Source organism: Cydia pomonella, chromosome 18 (genome assembly GCF_033807575.1).
Source record: "Cydia pomonella isolate Wapato2018A chromosome 18, ilCydPomo1, whole genome shotgun sequence".
NCBI lineage: Eukaryota > Metazoa > Arthropoda > Insecta > Lepidoptera > Tortricidae > Cydia > Cydia pomonella.
Genome location: NC_084720.1, coordinates 5693765 through 5711592, shown reverse-complemented (window position 1 = coordinate 5711592; position 17828 = coordinate 5693765). Strand labels below are relative to the sequence as shown.

The following is a 17828-nucleotide window of genomic DNA, read 5'->3' as shown; positions in this document are numbered from 1 at the left end:
GTGGTAAAAAGTACATCAGCAATAAAAGCTTGTACCAGAAATGATACTTTTAGTAAAAACTTATTTGATATTCTGTTTTTTTATAAGAACTAGCTTACTTAAAACAGCGCCAAAACAATGCGCCGTAAACAGACACAGATACAAAAATGGCACAATAAACGCAAAAATCAAAACAGTAATTATTTATTCAATCCTTTCCCAAAAATTAGTAACGATTGGTTAAGATTTGGAGGACGAAAATGTCGAGAACGAAAACTCGATTTCTGAGATTTTTACGCAGGATTTTCGCCTAAGGATTTCCTTATCACATTAATTTTAGGAGCCGATTCCGTCAGCGCGACGGAGATATTTGTTTACGTAAAATTCTCAAATCTGAGATTGGGCTCCTCTTACCATAATAGAACATCCCGTGAGCAACCCCTGTACCTTACGTACAGATTTTCCATCATTGCTGCCAGACGCTTGTTTTTCTTACTCTCCACCGTTGCTTTACTTCTTAATAAGTAAACAGGAGAAGTAAGTTAGTTATAACACGTCTTAGGCCCTAAACACATGGAGCGTAAGCGTATCGTAAAAACATTACGAGTACGAGACGCGTAGAATTCTGGGCACCAAGCGTCGCGTACGCGATATCGTTTTATAAGTGAAATCTCATTAGTTGAAATCATGTAGTCGCTGCCGTCAGATGTCTTAGGCGGATGTATCTACGATCTTACTTTCTCGTCAGATGAAGATTTTTTATTGTTTGATTATGTCAGAAGTTTTGTTTTTTACGCGTGTATTACGTTACACTTGTCGTAATGACGACAGAAATCTCATACGCTACGAGGACGCTTCGTGTGCAGACTAGTTGTACGTGCTCGTAGTGCTCTCGTTCTACGCGCGTATTACAATACGTTTACGCGCCTCTTACGCTTACGCGCCGTATGCTGAGGGCCTTACACGTCACAGTACCTCGCGTAATCGTGTCATTTCGTCACACGCATCACGCAGCATTGAGTTACGAGGAATTAGGACCAATTTAACTGCCATTCATCATGGAGCGTCGACACATTCGGGTTATCTGCATTCTATTGCATATGCACAAATGCAATTTGACTTTCAGAAGCGTGGGTTAGGTTCTCTATGCCGCAACTATATTGGCTGTATACGCCAAAAAGATGAACAAATATTGAATATTGTCCGCAATGTCCGCAGCCTCGACGCAAAATTTAATTAGCAATCTTGAGAAAAGCCTCAAGTGACTTCATCGATTCGAATCCTGATTTTTTGCCCTTCACTTGATTGAAAAAAAAACACGAACATAGGTCTAAAACGCACTTTAAATGTGTAACAATTTATGCACAAAAGCTAAAGATATGTAGTAGTAGTAGTAAACTCTTTATTGCACAAAAATACATATCAACATCGTATAAAAATAAATATGAAAATTGCTTCTAATAATGCGCTTCTAAAAACGTGATATCCGCGGTCCCGGGCACGCACATCCATCTCGTTCACGCTTACGCTCAATGAGAGTGAGAGAAGAACATGAACCTACGAGGCCTAAGCCTTAATAGTATCTGCAGCCACCTTGTTCTTGATTGCGTCCCCGCAGAACAGTAAGAGAAGTGGTCCATTCGGCAGTTCCCTGGTCGTCACTCTTCATCAGCCGGTTATTTATACTGCGCCCTACATCGCGCTCGTTAGGGTTGCCACTTCAACGGCAATTTGCATCGAATTGTGAGGATAAAAATAGAGGGAATGGAACTCTTTTTAGTTGAAAATCTGACATTGTCTTGGAAATATTTTTAATGTCTAGTATAGACAACTCTGCAGTTCTCGTTTAAGGGGCCCACTGGTTAACAGTCCGCCGGACTGTTAGGGCTCCTCTACATGATGGCCCAGCGTAGACCAGTCTAAGGGACGCAGCTATGCGGTGGAATGAGATAGCAATATCACTTGCTCCCTCTAATGCATAAATGCGTCCCTTGGACTGGCTTACGCTGGGCCATCGTGTAGAGGAGGTTCATAGCTGTTGTTTTGACTACGTGAAATGAAAAGTAATAAAATTATTTATTAATGCATATGGAGATTTTGTTACATTGTAAACTTAGTTAAATATCATATTGCGATTCGAAATGTTGCAGCAAGGAGGCATATTCATAGTTATTTTTTGTTACCTATGAAACAGTTATGGGTATGATCTATGATCAGCTGACAATAGTGGCATTTCTGGTTGATAAATCATTTCTATAACGAAATCGTGGCAGATTTAAAAACCTACCTCTATTAGCGTTATGTTAGTGAAATAAGTGAATTGTAAACAATAGGATTGTTCCTAATAAAATGTTTTTACTCTCAGACTTTACAAACTATTAATCCTATACACTCATCGAATCGAATGATGGTTCCTATGAGATGACAGTGTCTTCCATGCCTCTTGCAGCGAATGATGGACCCTATGATAGTTCCTTCAAGTCTCCTTTAGTTGGGCTTAGTTTTAAAAATAATTAAAGATATATGCTTTTTAAGGATTATTTAATCAAGTACTGAAAATAGTTGTTTTACAAGGGGGCAAAGTTGTTGTTTAACCGTTCGTGTTAATATTGATACCCGAGCAAGCCAAAGATTCCAAAATTGAAACACGAGTGTAGCGAGTAGTTCGAGAGTGGGATCTTGAGCGTTGCGAGGGATTCATTGCACGAGGGTTAAACAAACCTTGCCTCTGTGTGACACAAAATTTTTCACCACAACAACGCCAGGAAACTACTAACTATAAAATACCAAAAAATCATATTATATAAAATCCAAATGAACGTAATAAAAAAATTATCAATCAAAATCATCATTCAAAAATCAATTCTACCAGCTAACATAAGGAAACAACTCAAAATTTGCATCTGATTACTTTGCTCCACATGTGGATAAAATGCAACTTTCTCATTCGTTTTTGAACAACCAAGAGGGTCTTTACCAGTTGGTGTGGCGAAAAAAAATTTTTTTTTTTACTCTCACGATTTTTTAATACAAGTTTAAATTGATATTTAGGGCGACCCCTAAATATCAATTTAAGCGTCACGTTTTAAGTAGCGATCTACTGACTTGTGAAAATTTGTGAAATCAAAGAGAGGCGATATTTTTTTTTTTACTCTCAACCTCTAAAAAATATCTATTGCGTTAGAAAACGTTGGCAGGTAGCGACCCCTAAATGTTCCACCAAAAATCCTCAAATTAATTATTAATTATTATTTTAGTAGGTAGCAAAGAGAATTTGAAATAGAGGTGAATTTAAAATATTTTTACATAATTTTCAATCGTGGCTGAATGCCGAATAGGTCTGTGCCTTCGATGCCTAACCTGTCGAGAAAATACAAAATGGCGGAAAAAGTTTGATATGTCACCGTATTTAAGAATTATTTCACTTAGTTTTTTCTTCGCAAGTGTGATGAAAAACATTGTGTGTAACCCCGGGGTAAGAATATAGCAAACTCGAGTCTTTAATTATTACCACCCTCGTATGCAAAATTCCACTTACACCCCTCGTTGCCTAATGTAGCATCTGGAAAAAAAATTGACAATACTATAAAATAAACACACACAACCCAAACTAGATGCTAAACAGGATCCCCACTCAGTATTAATATGCTGCATGGATGGTAATCCATGGCAAGCCATGGCGCTGATTTACAATCCTGACTTATAACTAAGCTAGAACTAAACTAAAACTAAACAAGATTTGATTATTAAATGGAATCTGACGGGTTTAATCGACAGCCCTACGAGCGTGAACGATCTAACTAGACAATGACGGCACGGATCGCGAGCAAAATGCCAGGTGACATTACGTCGATGGCGGCGGGCTCGTTAATCCAGGCACTTCCTACCGCTGGGCACTTATCCAGTAGGGTTAATATGGTCGGCTCTTTGTCATTTCATACCTGTCACGTTCTAACCAGTGTGTAAGCGCGAAAGTGACGGGCATAGTGACAGGTGATAAAAATGGAACCATGTTGCCACCGGAATTAGATAAACTGACGTTTACGGCCGTTGTCAATCACTACATCTTATAAAACAACGTTGATCTCACACTTTATTATTCTTTGTACCAACTTCTATTTCTGTGTCTAAACCCTGCGTGTTACTGTTTTTAGTCCCAGATAAAAAAGGAAAAAAAAACCACGTCTGTCTGTTTGTATGTGTGGGCTTGGGCATTTTCAGAAAAAAGTGTACTTTGTACTTTTTTTTAATCTAACAAATGTTTGGTTATTTCTCAGAATCACGAGCACTATTCGATTTAAGCAATAAAAAACTGTCCCACTTTTAATTGTCAGTTTTAACGATATATGATGTATGGACCGTTACAAAACTGACTAATAAATTTTGTATGGAAAATAAAGGCAAAACAGTTAAATTTTTTCAGAAAGCTCCCGTATGTACGAGTATGTTCGCGATAAAATCAAAGACTCCCGAACGGATTTTCATGCGGTTTTCACCTATGACTAGGGTGTATCTTGAGGAAGGTTTAGGTGTATAATTTGTTATGGTTTTGTGTAACTCGTGCGAAGCCGAGACGGGTCGCTAGTTAGATTATGTGCGACGTTCCACGGGTACCTTTACCTTCTGCGGTTGGCGCTTAAATCGCATAGCACCGAATTAGTATTGGAGCGCCGATCGTCATAAGGCTCAAATTGTAATAGTGTAAAAAATTGGATCAAATGGCGTTCTAAAAGTTCTAATCATGTGTCTAAAGATGGCAGTAAATTTACTGTGGCTATACAAATTTTCTTTGACAATCCACCTCTATTTAAAATTCTCTTTGATAGTAAACCTGACTAATAAATATGGCCGCGATTTCGTTGTCTGCGTATTTAATAGGAAGTTATATTACACATATACTTATAATATACAAGTACCTGGGCGACCGAGCTTTGCTCGGTTATAACTATTTATTGTAATATGGTGGTGTATAGGTGATAATCTTAACTAAATTTTTTTACTAAATTAAACTGGTCTAAAAAAATAAAAATTAAAAAATTATATATAAACTTGAACATATAAAAAAAAAACAAAAGTTAGTCACCAGGCGAGATTCGAACCCGTAACACTCGTTTAGCAGTCCGCGTCTTAACCCGCTGGGCCAGACGGACAGTGGCCGGCAACACGAAATTAGCGACCATATTCTGCGTCGAAAGAAAAACGCATTAAAACTCGAAAACACGCGTTTTCCCAAACATAAGACTAATCTAGATCGATTGTTTACCCCCAAAAACCCCCATTATTTTTTTAATAATTGAAAAGGTATCTATTTGGTATTAACGCTTGGCGCGAGCTACGCTTTAAGCTTGTAGTCAATAACTTATTTATTAACCTGGCGGGTTTGCTAGCAGTGAATGTGTTATGTAAAAAACATTTTATGACAAGAAATGACTTTTATTTGCAGTAACGAACGTTTTTGCAAAGTTTATTTCAAAAAATGAATATACTTAGGGTAGCTATAACTTAATAAGACTTCTATTGTCTTGTTTCTTTCTGATTTGTTAGGAGTTAGGAGTGGCCAATTCTTAGGTACTTATGCAGTGGCCAATAACTATAACAGTCACCCTTCTTTTTCTTCTTCCTCGCGTTGTCCCGGCATTTTTCCACGGCTCATGTGAGCCTGGGGTTCGTTTGGCAACTAATCCCAAGAATTGGCGTAGGCACTAGCGACTGGCATCTGACCTTCCAACCCAGAGGGTAACCTACGCCTTATTGGAATAAGTCCGGTTTCCTCACGATTTTTTCCTTCACCGAAAAGCGATTGGTAAATATTAAATAATATTTCGTACATAAGTTCCGAAAAACTCATTGGTACGAGCCAGGGTTTGAACCTACGACCTCCAGATTGTAAGTCGCACGCACTAAGGTATCGCTAGGCCACCAGCCGCACGCTTATAGCAGTCACCCTATTCAACCTTAAATTAAGAGACATTTACTGAGTACAAAACAAGATTACAATGGCTCGCTAAATCAAAAGACGAACGGAGGGTAAATTACATAAAAGCCCTAGTGGATTTCCACTTCGCGACACAAACTCAATTACGCCTTGAAAACCCACAAAACCGGGTCGAAATTTTATGGCAGTCAAAATTTACGTCATATTCCATTGTTTTAAAATCAACGTCTCGTGATGACGCGTCGTGATAATTGATGTAATATTTAGCAGCAGCGGTGGAGTTTAATGGCATAAGAATGGGTAAATAGGTAATTATATCATAGGGCGGAAGTGGGCTCGGCAGTTATAGAGCACATCGAATTGCGACCGATTTGAGTTGCGGATAAATTGTTTTGCCCTTCAGGGACGTCTCGTGCGGGTCAAACTTGGCTTTATTGGGATAACTGGTGGCTTTTAGGTTTAAATAGATTGTTGGTGTTAACACAATAAGTTTTAGTTATATACAAGACAATTTATAACAAATATGATAGGGTTTAGTGGCATGCAATAGCTACGATTGGACAAAATAAAGCTGTAAAAATGTTTTGTAATGAAGTATTTGTCCATTTTCATTGTTTTCTTCTTTAGTATTTCTGTTGAATCTGCAAGTCTCCTATTTCTGTTCCAGAAACGTGTTCCCGGAGAACATCGCTCAAGCTACAATCGCGTCCTACCGAACTAAACTCACTTACGATGGAATCGAAAAAGGAGCCATTAAAGGTACATGCTTCCAGTTAGGTACTTTCCATTTTAGCAGTTTAAGAAGAAACTAATCGAATTACAAAATCACATCCCGGGCTTTTCTTGTATATGGTTTACACCTTGCTAAAAAGCTAGTACCTCAAAAGGGTAAAACGGAACCCTTATAGGATCACGTCGTTCTGTCCGTCCGATTTTCTGTCTATCAAGACCCTTTATTTGCGGAGTTATCGAGTTGAAATTTAAAAAATGTACTCAGGTCCCTTATCCTTTGAAGCTGTGGAAAAAATCAAACTTCTAAGTTGACGTAAAAAAAAAACAGCCGTTTATGCCGCAAAAAACGTATATCTCGACACTCTCAAGGGAATCAAACTTCATAGGGTAATTCCCGGTGATCTAGAACTATGAAATTTGGCAAGTAATATCGTCTTACACTACAAGTACAGGGATAGTTATCAAAAGTTTAAATTAGGAAAATAATAAAGTTAGATTTGTACGGAACCCTCGCTGGGAGAGTCCGACTCGCACTTGTCCGGTTTTTGTTTATTTATAATAACGGTACAGATATCATAACAGTTGCCTACTGCGATAGTGTAGCAAATAGTAATCTAAAGACATATGTGTACCTAAAAAATTAATCATCAATCAATTGATGAATGGGAATGTTCAGTGATTTCTGCTTTCTCTTCATAAATATTTTTAAATATCCTATTCCTATTTGCAGAGCTTTAGTATAGTCCCGTAGATAGCAATATTCTTTTTTCCACGAACAGCTTTATTAATACTAGGCACTTACAATATCCTTCCATGAGTCCTATGCTTCCAGGCCACCCAGAGACGTACAAAATCGATGGCGAATATCAGCCTGGCAGCAACGTGCTGGGACTGGTGGCATTCAGCATCGTGCTCGGCATTACACTGGGCAAGATGGGCGACCAGTCCAGACCGCTGCAGGACTTCTTCCAGTCCATGTCGGAGGCCATGATGATTATCACTGGCTGGGTTATTTGGTTAGTATAACTACTTGTCACCTAGAGGTAATTATTAAGATGGGCGACTACAGGACTTCTTCCAATCCATGTCATAGGTTATGATGATCATCAACCGCTGGGTTATTTATTCATTTAACCTTTATTGCACAAAAAAAGTACATATGGCAGACTTAATGCCTTAAGGCATTCTCTACCAGTCAACCATTGGGCCAAACAGAAACTTACAATTGGTGCGGAAAAGAAAATCAGTACAGAGAGATAAAAGTCACTAGCTAAACACACATTACTAAATTATAAACAAACATGCATAATAAATACAAACATATATCATATATACATACATCACATATATTGTTGTTTAATTGGGTTATTTGGTTAGTTGATCATATTTGTTAGAAGACTTAGTCATTAACCTTTCATCTGTGGCAAGGCCCGAGGGCATCAGTTTTTAGCGCAATTTAAAAACGAATTTTTTAGAGTTCAATGTCAACATTTAAATAGCACATCTTTGACAAGCCACAGATGAAAGGCTAAGATAGGTGACCAGTCACGCTCGCTGAAGGACTTTCTACAGTGAGCCTAGAAACAGACACATTAATTATAGGCGAGGCAGATCTGGCAATCTGAATAAATTCAACTTATCTGAACGATTATGTGTTTTGGAGACACGAGGTCACGAAAGGTATTTAGCTAATCATCTATTACCACTGTTAGTTGATAACTCATTGCCAGCCTATACATAATTATAACCATTTTCTTATCATTACCAGCCTATACATACCACTAAATGGCACAGACGTCCACTAAATAAATGAACAAGGAGGTTTTAGGTTCTAGCACCCATGTCAGTTCAGAATGGATTTGGGACATATATAACGTGGACTTTTCTTCGCGGACCTGACAATTATTTGTCTCCTTTTCCTTAATCTGACGGTTACTATTTCGAAACATGACTTTCAGATTATAACCGTCAGATTAAGAAAATGCACACAAATAATTGTCACATTAAGTAATAGCACAATTATAGCATTGAGATCAAAATGACCGTATCCACAATCTATGTAACGAATTATTTAACCACCCACCAACCAACAGCTAAAAGTGGTTAAGGTAGACTCCACGGGCAGGCAAGATATCTCTCATATATCTTATTCTGACACGCCTGAGTAACTACAACAATCCCCTCTTGGGTTCCTCTACCATAATGATATTTTCTTAAACATAATGTAAACTTGTCATTCCAGGCTCTCCCCACTCGGCGTGTTCTTCCTAGTAACAGCCAAGATTATGGAGATCGACTCGTTCTCGGACCTCGTGGGGCGGCTGGGCATGTACTTCATGACGGTGCTGCTGGGGCTGTTCCTGCACGGCTTCGGCACGCTCAGCATCCTGTTCATCCTGGCCACCAAGAAGCTGCCGTGTCGGTACATCGCGAAGATGGGGCAGGTCATGGCCACTGCGTTTGGAACTGCTTCTAGGTGGGTTAATTGTTTGAATTATACTGAATTGTTTTTTTGCGTGTTGTTAAGAGGATAGTGAACGACCGCTTCTCCATAAAAAAGTGGCCCCAATTTTGATATTGACATTATGGAAAATATTGCCCATTGCTATGCCCCTTCGTTTCACTTTTTTCTTTTATTTATTTTAACGCATTCACTGCCACCGACGCATATATGCGTTCACCGTCATACAAGTTTGTTCCTAGGCCACGCCCCCTGGCAGTGAATGCGTTAAGCGAAAACTATAAATATTACCATACAAATTTTTAAAAGCTCTTATAATAATAAGAAAATACACTGTCAAATTAAGGGACAAGGGGCAAAGCTGTGGCTAATAGACAAAAATTGTTAATATCCACAGAGGAAAATGAGGACTACATTTGTATGGAGAAGTGATCACGTGTTGTATTAACCTTTCCTCTTAAGTATCATGGATTTTAGGGGTTTCATGTGCTTGCATTTAGCAACTAGCAGTCCCCGTGGTTTACCCTATATCGTAATAGGTATATGAATAATTGCCTAAATCATACACGTTTATTAAGTCACCTGCGATAATTTACGAGGTGAATATATAGGTATTTTTACAATGGAACCAATCCCGAAATCGCGAAAAAAATTTACTCTCCCATAGAAAATATCAAGGTCCAACAGCCAAACTGTATGAAACAGCCAATTTGTTTTCGCGATTTCGGGGTTGGCCCCATAGTATAAGTTGCTCAGAATGACCATAAATTATTGCAGGTGACTAAATAAACACCCATAAACACCATCAAACCAAAATCTACAAGACATACATATTAAATTAACTCCTAAACTCTTCTATCGACCAGAAACTAAAAAACATATCGTGCTTGAACTTCGTAAAACAGGTCATTACAATATAGCTAGGGCACTGGTGTCCCATGGGAAATCACAACTTAACCGATTATTGAAGTGCAGAAGGAAATAAATGTACACAAACTTTAATTTTATTTCTATAAATATGTTACAAAGCCTGTGCTTGGATTTGTTGAGTTATGTATAAGTAACTTCATTAATGTCTAAGATACGGTCCTTTAGAAGATTTACATTTCGCATGTCAGTGTTATCGTACACAGTGAAAATGGGGCACTTTGCATGATGATTTCCATCTAAAGTCTACCCAGGTTCAGGTTTATTATCCTGAACACCTTCATAATTGACATACATTAATGTTAAAATCCCTTAACTTCCAGCTCGGCAACCATGCCGATAACGATAGGCTGCTGCGACGACATGGGGCTGGACCCTCGCATCACGCGCTTCGTTATTCCCATCGGCGCCACCATCAACATGGACGGCACGGCACTCTATGAAGCCGTGGCCGCCATCTTCATCGCCCAGCTACGCAAGGTCGACATGTCTTTCGGCAAGATCATTGCTGTGAGGTAAGGATCTTCGTGATGCCAAGCTATCATCAACATGGGCGGCATGGATTGGATTGTTCCCTGATAGTTATGCTAAAGGATCACACGCTCACTTTATACAGATCAGATTTCGAGTATATAAACTGATGCCAAACATTACCACAAATTATATCTATATAATTGTATGCGTGACGTCATGACACATATATATAGATCATTTAAGTCATTTTGGTTTGATGTGTTGACATCAAACTGAAGTTGTTGAACGTAATGTCGATGATGCCCACAAGAATTTGATCATTATCGTGATAGTTTTCTTTTATTATTGATAAAAATACCTAAAAGTACTACTTAGCTAAATTTTGGATGGATATTGTGAAAACTGAAATTCCTTATACCATATTAGGTACATATGGTTTATTATATCATTTTTGGCTATGTGTTCCAGTGTAACGGCGACGGCGGCGAGCATAGGCGCAGCGGGCATACCCCAGGCCGGGCTGGTTACCATGGTCATGGTATTGGACACCGTCAACTTGCCCGCTGAGGACGTCTCCATTATTCTCGCAGTCGACTGGCTGCTGTGAGTACTTTCACTGATGTGAAAACGTCCACTGCGGGACACATTTTTCTTCCAAAAATCACAATAACCGGTCGTGCGCTGTGTTCATGTTGTCGGTCCAGCTCCTCTTTGGCCCTTACCCCATACCTTCTTCTATCTTCATCATGAGTATCATCATCAACATCTTATTTTTCCCTAAATTTCTGAGGGTTTCTTAGGCTTATTAGACAGTTTCGAAGCAATAAATGGCAGACAGTAACGGTGGGTCAGATGCTGATAGAAAGTTGACCACTAATCTAAAGATTTAATTTGCATTTATATATTTATTAGATTTTCCTGATAACATGTGTCTATAAATACCTACTTACCTGTACTTATACTCTGTATCTTTAGGTATTTAAATAAAAGTAAACAAACAATTTGAAAATGTTCGGGTAGTTATAACATTTATTGGTTAACCAACCAAATACAAAACCGCCTGGATCTGTCACTGAACGACATGACTTTAAACCTATATTATTTGATCATGTAATGTTTTCATCTACCTTCAACTGGCTTAAGGAGCCATATGAGGGTAGATTTTGTTTACCTTTTTAGGGTTCCGTAGCCAAATGGCATAAAACGGAACCCTTATAGTTTCGCCATGTCCGTCTGTCTGTCTGTCTGTCTGTCTGTCCGAGGCTTTGCTCCGTGGTCGTTAGTGCTAGAAAGCTGAAATTTGGCATGGATATATAAATCAATAAAGCCGACAAAGTCGTACAATAAAATCTAAAAATTTAATTTTTTTTAGGGCACCTCACCTACACGTAAAGTGGGGGTGATTTTTTTTTTCGTTTCAACCCTAGAGTGTGGGGTATCGTTGGAAAGGTCTTTCAAAACTAATAGGGGTTTTCAAGAAACATTTTTTGATAAAGTGAATATATTCGGAGATAATCGCTCCGAAAGAAAAAAAAATGTGTCCCCCCCCTCTAACTTTTGAACCATAGGTCCAAAAAATATGAAAAAAATCGTGGAAGTAGAGCTTAAGAAAGCCATTAAATGAAAACTATAGCAGATATGATCAGTTTAGCTGTTTTTGAGTTATCGCAAAAAGTTTTCCCTTCATAGTAAAAAGACTTAATTTAATTAGGTACTGATTATGAAAATTTGCCTATTTGTTTAACTCGGGTGAAAGGTACCGTTTCATCCCTTGGTTAACAATTTACTATACTTTAGCTTATTGTGACGGAAGAGTAACTACGGAACCCTACACTGAGCGTGGCCCGACATGCTCTTGGCCGGTTATTTTAAATATCTAAAGATACAGATAAACGTGTACTACTTAAAGTTACGATGCCGCTAATAATCGTTTGTCCCTTTCCGACGTATCGGTATGATGGAAAGGGACAAACGATTATTAGCGGCATCGTAACTTTAGTACACGTTTATGAATAAGGGGGAAAGAGTATATACGTATATTCTATTTTCCAAAAGAGTCGATTTATCCCGTGATTAACAGAGAAAACCTTCTTTCAGTATCCTTATATTCTTTATGAGAGTTATGCTCATGCCTATAAATAATAACGTTGCTTTCTTGTAGAAATTCCACCAGTTTATTTCAGACCCATATATCCTTACGCGCCAACTATTTCAGTGACCGATTCCGGACTACGATCAACGTGGTGTGCGACGCGCTGGGCGCCATCATCGTGACGTCACTGTCGCAAGGCGACATCGAGAAGACCCGCGCGCTGCAGACCGAGCGCGAGGGCGCCAACACGCACGAGCTCACCGAGCTGGAGAAGGGCGACCACTGAACGCCTGCGGGGAAGCCATTATGTGCGCGCGATTCACGTCTCCGAACGGGTTTATGTGCAACTAAATCTTCGTGAAGGAAATTAGAGGGCAACTTATTTAAATGTGGACCTTAACAGAACATGGAACTTTATTGCCGTGTTCAGTAAAATGTGGTTAAGAGTATACTACAATGGAACTACCTATTTTTACTTTAAATTTGGAGGTACTGTGTTTTGATAGTACCTATTGGCCTATTATATACGTTAGTAGGTATAGTTTTAAATGAGTCAATGTGTTTTACCTTAGATATTTCTTTGTAAAAAGCTAAAAAACAAAGATTGGCGATCAAATTATAGTGATTGTCACAAATTTATTAGGTCGAAGACGAGTTGAAACCGCTTAGTGTGTAAAATACTTGAAAATTTTGATTGTAGATTGCGTGATTCATGATGGCTACCTCGGTTAACGGTATAACCGTTTTGTGTTCAAATAAGTTAACGTTATCGTGAGAGGACAATAATTTAGTTGCAACTAGCACTTGTTATTGAATGAATTTGTTTGTTCATACCTAAAAAAAGGTAACGTGTGTTTGTAATATTATGGTTGATGTGCGGTTCGGTTGTAACTTGTTGTATTTAGAAGTATTTGAAATATAAAAAATAAAAGACAGAATACTTAAAGCTTCTGCATCGACCGGAGATATTTAGAGCGGAAGGTCGACATTAAATTTGACAAACATAAATGTGCCCTACTATGTAATACCTATTGATTTCTTTCCAGTCACTTCAGTCAGTTAAGACATGCGTGTCATTGATATTGTTTAAGTTAAAAATAAAATTAAGATTTTCACATGTGGTATCTACGTACGCCGTGGACGCCACAGCGAGTTATTACCCTTATTGTTGTACCAATTCAGATTAATATTTATTATAGACGGCATCTTATACCAGTTACAGAAATGTTCTAACGTTATTTTCGTTTTTGGTAGACGTTGTAAAATAATAGATGTTTAAGTAAGCGATGTATTTTAATAGATATATTCAATGTTGTACAACATTAGTTGTAGTAGTCGTTGTAGCTTTGATGTTATACCAAAGTTTTATACTAAGACCTCATAGGTGTTCATAAAACCAGTATTAAAAATAAATTTATTTATTACTCGGCTATGAATAAAATACTAAACACTATTTGTATTCTACGATGATCTTCCAAAACCAAACCACGCTACAGAGTTGTGGTCTACATTAGCTGATCAGGGGCCTATTCAATATGATAATCGAGGACTGAAAATGCTAAACGAAAATCGAAACTTAATGCATGGAAGCTCCTGGGGACTTGGCTAACAATCGCCAATAGGAACGTAAATAATGTATGAAATATTATCGGTTATCCCGATAAATTTTTACTTTTACATTAGAGTTTGTCGATAAACCATTATCTTTTTGGCCAATCGGACAGATTCATGTGGTTGTAATGTGTTATGTCTTATTCATAGTCGGGTACCTAAGTGCAAAACCTCTACCAGATAAAAGAGCTTGTGAATTCGTCGTGTTCTCTGTGTGCCATGTATAAAGAAGTTGAAACAAACTAGGTTGCATTCTGCTGTACTTAAAACCTTTTCAGGATTTCTCAAAAAGGGCACCTTTATTTATAACATTTTGAGATGTCGTGGAACGGATTTTGAGACGTTTAGGGTCATTCCCTTTTTATCTATTGAAGCAAATTAAATTAAACTAGCATCGGGTCAGGTAGGGTAAGATCGGTAGTGTATTATTTAGGCTGGGGTAAGAACAACATTACGTACCAGGGATCCAAGTTTTCCCACAACCAGTCTTACCCTTGCTGACATCCTGTACTGTAACATTTCAGGTATCACTCTTTGATAGATGAAATTAAGACATATGAATAATATTTACACTGTTTAGATCACTTATACTTACGGCAGGATTTTGTAGATTTATTTATTGTACGTTTTCCAGAACTTTACCTTAGTACCTATCTATTTTTGTATGCGTGTACAACAAATACTTGAAGTAGTGTATTAACTTGATATAATATGATTTATAAAAGACAATATTTTGTGCCATAACTGTATTTGTATTTGATATTCTTTAGAGTTTAAAAAGACTCGACGCATTCCAATTAATCTCACTATACATGTAATATTTATTTATTTGATAAGTCGTATGGGGAAGAAGGGCATTCTCCAGAAATGGGGTTTCAATAATGGGGTTTGCCTTGCCCTTTGACCTTAAATACACTGTTGGAAATTTTTATCTGTTATTTTTGACTTGAAGTCATTTAATAAGATCATTTATAATGATTACAAATTGTTTTAATAATTTATTAAGATATAACATATAACATACTTCAAACCGTAATGAGTGGCGGAAAAAAGGGGAGGCCTTTGCCCAGCAGTGGGACACAAGATAGGCTATTTAAAAAAAAAAAATATTAAGAACTCTCAAATTGTATTAATTGTTATCAGCTTTCAAAGAACTTAATCTTAGCACCTAAAATGTAATATAATATTTTCGCTCAGCGATTTCTGAGAGTTGACGTTTTAGTATACTTACCTAAAATACTCATTTTTCTATATATTTTATGTTAAATTATAAACAACAATAACATTAATGTTTGACTTTTTTTACAGTACGCCAAAATTCAAACTGTTTTGAAGTAGGTACCTTTACCACGAGCTTGACACTGACATACCTATTCGAAAATCGTAACTTACTTTCTATGCATCTCGCTTATACTGGAATATTAGTGCGAGCGAGATGTATAGATAGTAAGTTAGGCAGATGTCACTAAATATGTCCATGTCACGTCAGTGCCAAGCTCGTGGTAGCCATATAGGTGAAGCAAATAAGAAATTTTCTTCCTATTTATTGTATTAATAGTCTCTCCGAAGACATTATATTGATATATATACTTGGTCTATTCTTGGAGGTCTCGAGGCTATTTAGAATTAGGTTTTAACCTTTTGAACGCTTTATGTCATAAACAAAAACGTCACTTACACGCCAAGGTCACGGGCGCAAGCGAGCTAATGTAAACCTTATTTGAAAGTGTGAAGGTTATTTTGACAGCGTACGTCATGACACCAATAGTTGGCGCTGTGGGCACGACTAGTTACGACGCCTTTAGGTGTTCTTGGCTTTCAAAAGGTTATTAGACTGGGGCACAAGCTGCTTTATTTTAAAATCGCCTGAGACCCCGACTCTTGTTATATTAAATACCGTTCGAAGATATATGTATTATAATCAATGTTTAAGGGCTATTGTATTGATTAGTAGTTCTAGTCCGCACTTGTTATAATAATGTTAGTTGTTTTCTCGAATATTACAATATTTTGTAACTTATATTTATTTAGTTTTACTCCGAAATTTGAACCAAAAGACGACCAAATAAGTAACTTTTTGGCCTAATTTGAATTCCGTTTCAAATGTAGTAATACTGTTAAGTATAAAGAGTTTGTATTTGGGTAGCTAATCATGATATTTTGGTCGGTATTGAGACCGTATAGATTATTGTCTAGGTAAGTTAAGTAGATCTGTATGTGATCTAGCTCTCGTTTATAGACACGGCCATAGTTGGATATTTATTTTAATAAATACTTATTGTGTATAATGTTTTTTATTTATCTGTACTGTCCACAACTATTCATTGACTTCTGTTTTACGAGAATATTCCTTATACCTATTAAGTGTATACATTGTATTAGGTAAGGGTTATTGAGTTATTATTACTATACATACCTAATAATGAAATTGTTGCAATCGCCACCTCGCGACTAAAACGTCTTAAGCGCTGTGAAATTTATGGCGCACCAAACGAAACAAAAGAAATCAGGGCGGCTGCTACCGGGAAAATCGAAATTCGTCAATTGCGGGCATTTTTCTCTGTCACTCTAATTACGTCTTAGTGAGAGTAAAAGAGAAAGATCCCCGCAATTTGCGAATTTCGGTTTTCGCGGTAGGCCCCCAGTACTGAGTGTTCCGTTACTCAATGCTAGATGTCGACTGATATATTCAGTCGACATCTAGCATTGAGCATCAAGCATTTTGGTACCAAAACTGATGTATGGAGTGAGCACTCTATTACTTCTTATTTCTCTATGTTTTGTACACAGATATTTGTTCCTGAGTGTTCTAGAAGCCATAGTACAAGCTTTGCTTAGTTTGGGGCTAGGTCAAATATTCATTTGGAACAATTAGACTGTGACAGATACATCACAATGCGAACTGTAGAGATAAAGTATATCACTATTTGGAAGGTAATTCCAAATAGATATACATCCGCTACTACTTGACGCTGCTTGTGCTATAATTACTTAGTCAATAGTACATTGTGCAACGACGGGGGTAAGTGACATTTTGGATACGAGGGTGGTAATTCCGAAGAATCCGAAAAGATCCGAGTTTGCAATATTCTTACCCCCTGAGTTACACACGATGTTTTTCATCACACTTGCGAAAAAAAAACTAAATTTTAAGTGTAATGATTCTTAAACACGGTGACATATCAAATATTCATCCGTATACAAAATGAATTGGTGCATCGAATGCACAGACCTATTCGGCATTCAGCTACGATTGAAAATTATGTAAAAATATTTTAAACGGCTGTTAAATTATGCAAATTGAATAACTTTAAATAAAAATATTAAATTATAAACCTCAGTATTTTAAAAGTAAAACTTATTTATGCTACTTGGTTTCTATGAATAAGGACATAATTTATGACGAAAATATTGCTTAAAACCTTACTTTTTAATCGCCAAACGTGAAATATTTATCGATTTTTACGAAATAAAAAACCGTTCAAGCGCGACTTCGTTTTACTCGCACACCGAGGGTTCCGTACAAACTTTGAATTATCTCGTCGTGGTTAAAGTCTTTTGATCAGAAGTACCTATACTATAATAAGTATATTTGTGTATAGCGCCATCTATCGGTA

At 37.4% G+C, this 17828-nt stretch overlaps 1 protein-coding gene across 1 annotated transcript in view; it reads left to right on the top strand.

Annotated features, from left to right (window-relative positions):
• Positions 1–13218, top strand: part of LOC133527424 (excitatory amino acid transporter 3) — a 35262-nt gene extending 22044 nt beyond the window's left edge. The window contains exons 4-9 of the mRNA XM_061864434.1: positions 6582–6673; positions 7479–7662; positions 8889–9122; positions 10358–10549; positions 10977–11111; positions 12724–13218. Of these exons, the coding sequence (XP_061720418.1) occupies positions 6582–6673; positions 7479–7662; positions 8889–9122; positions 10358–10549; positions 10977–11111; positions 12724–12886 (1000 nt within the window). The 3' untranslated portion in view covers positions 12887–13218. The remainder of the gene's footprint in view (positions 1–6581; positions 6674–7478; positions 7663–8888; positions 9123–10357; positions 10550–10976; positions 11112–12723) is intronic.
• Positions 13219–17828: the final 4610 nt, after the last annotated feature.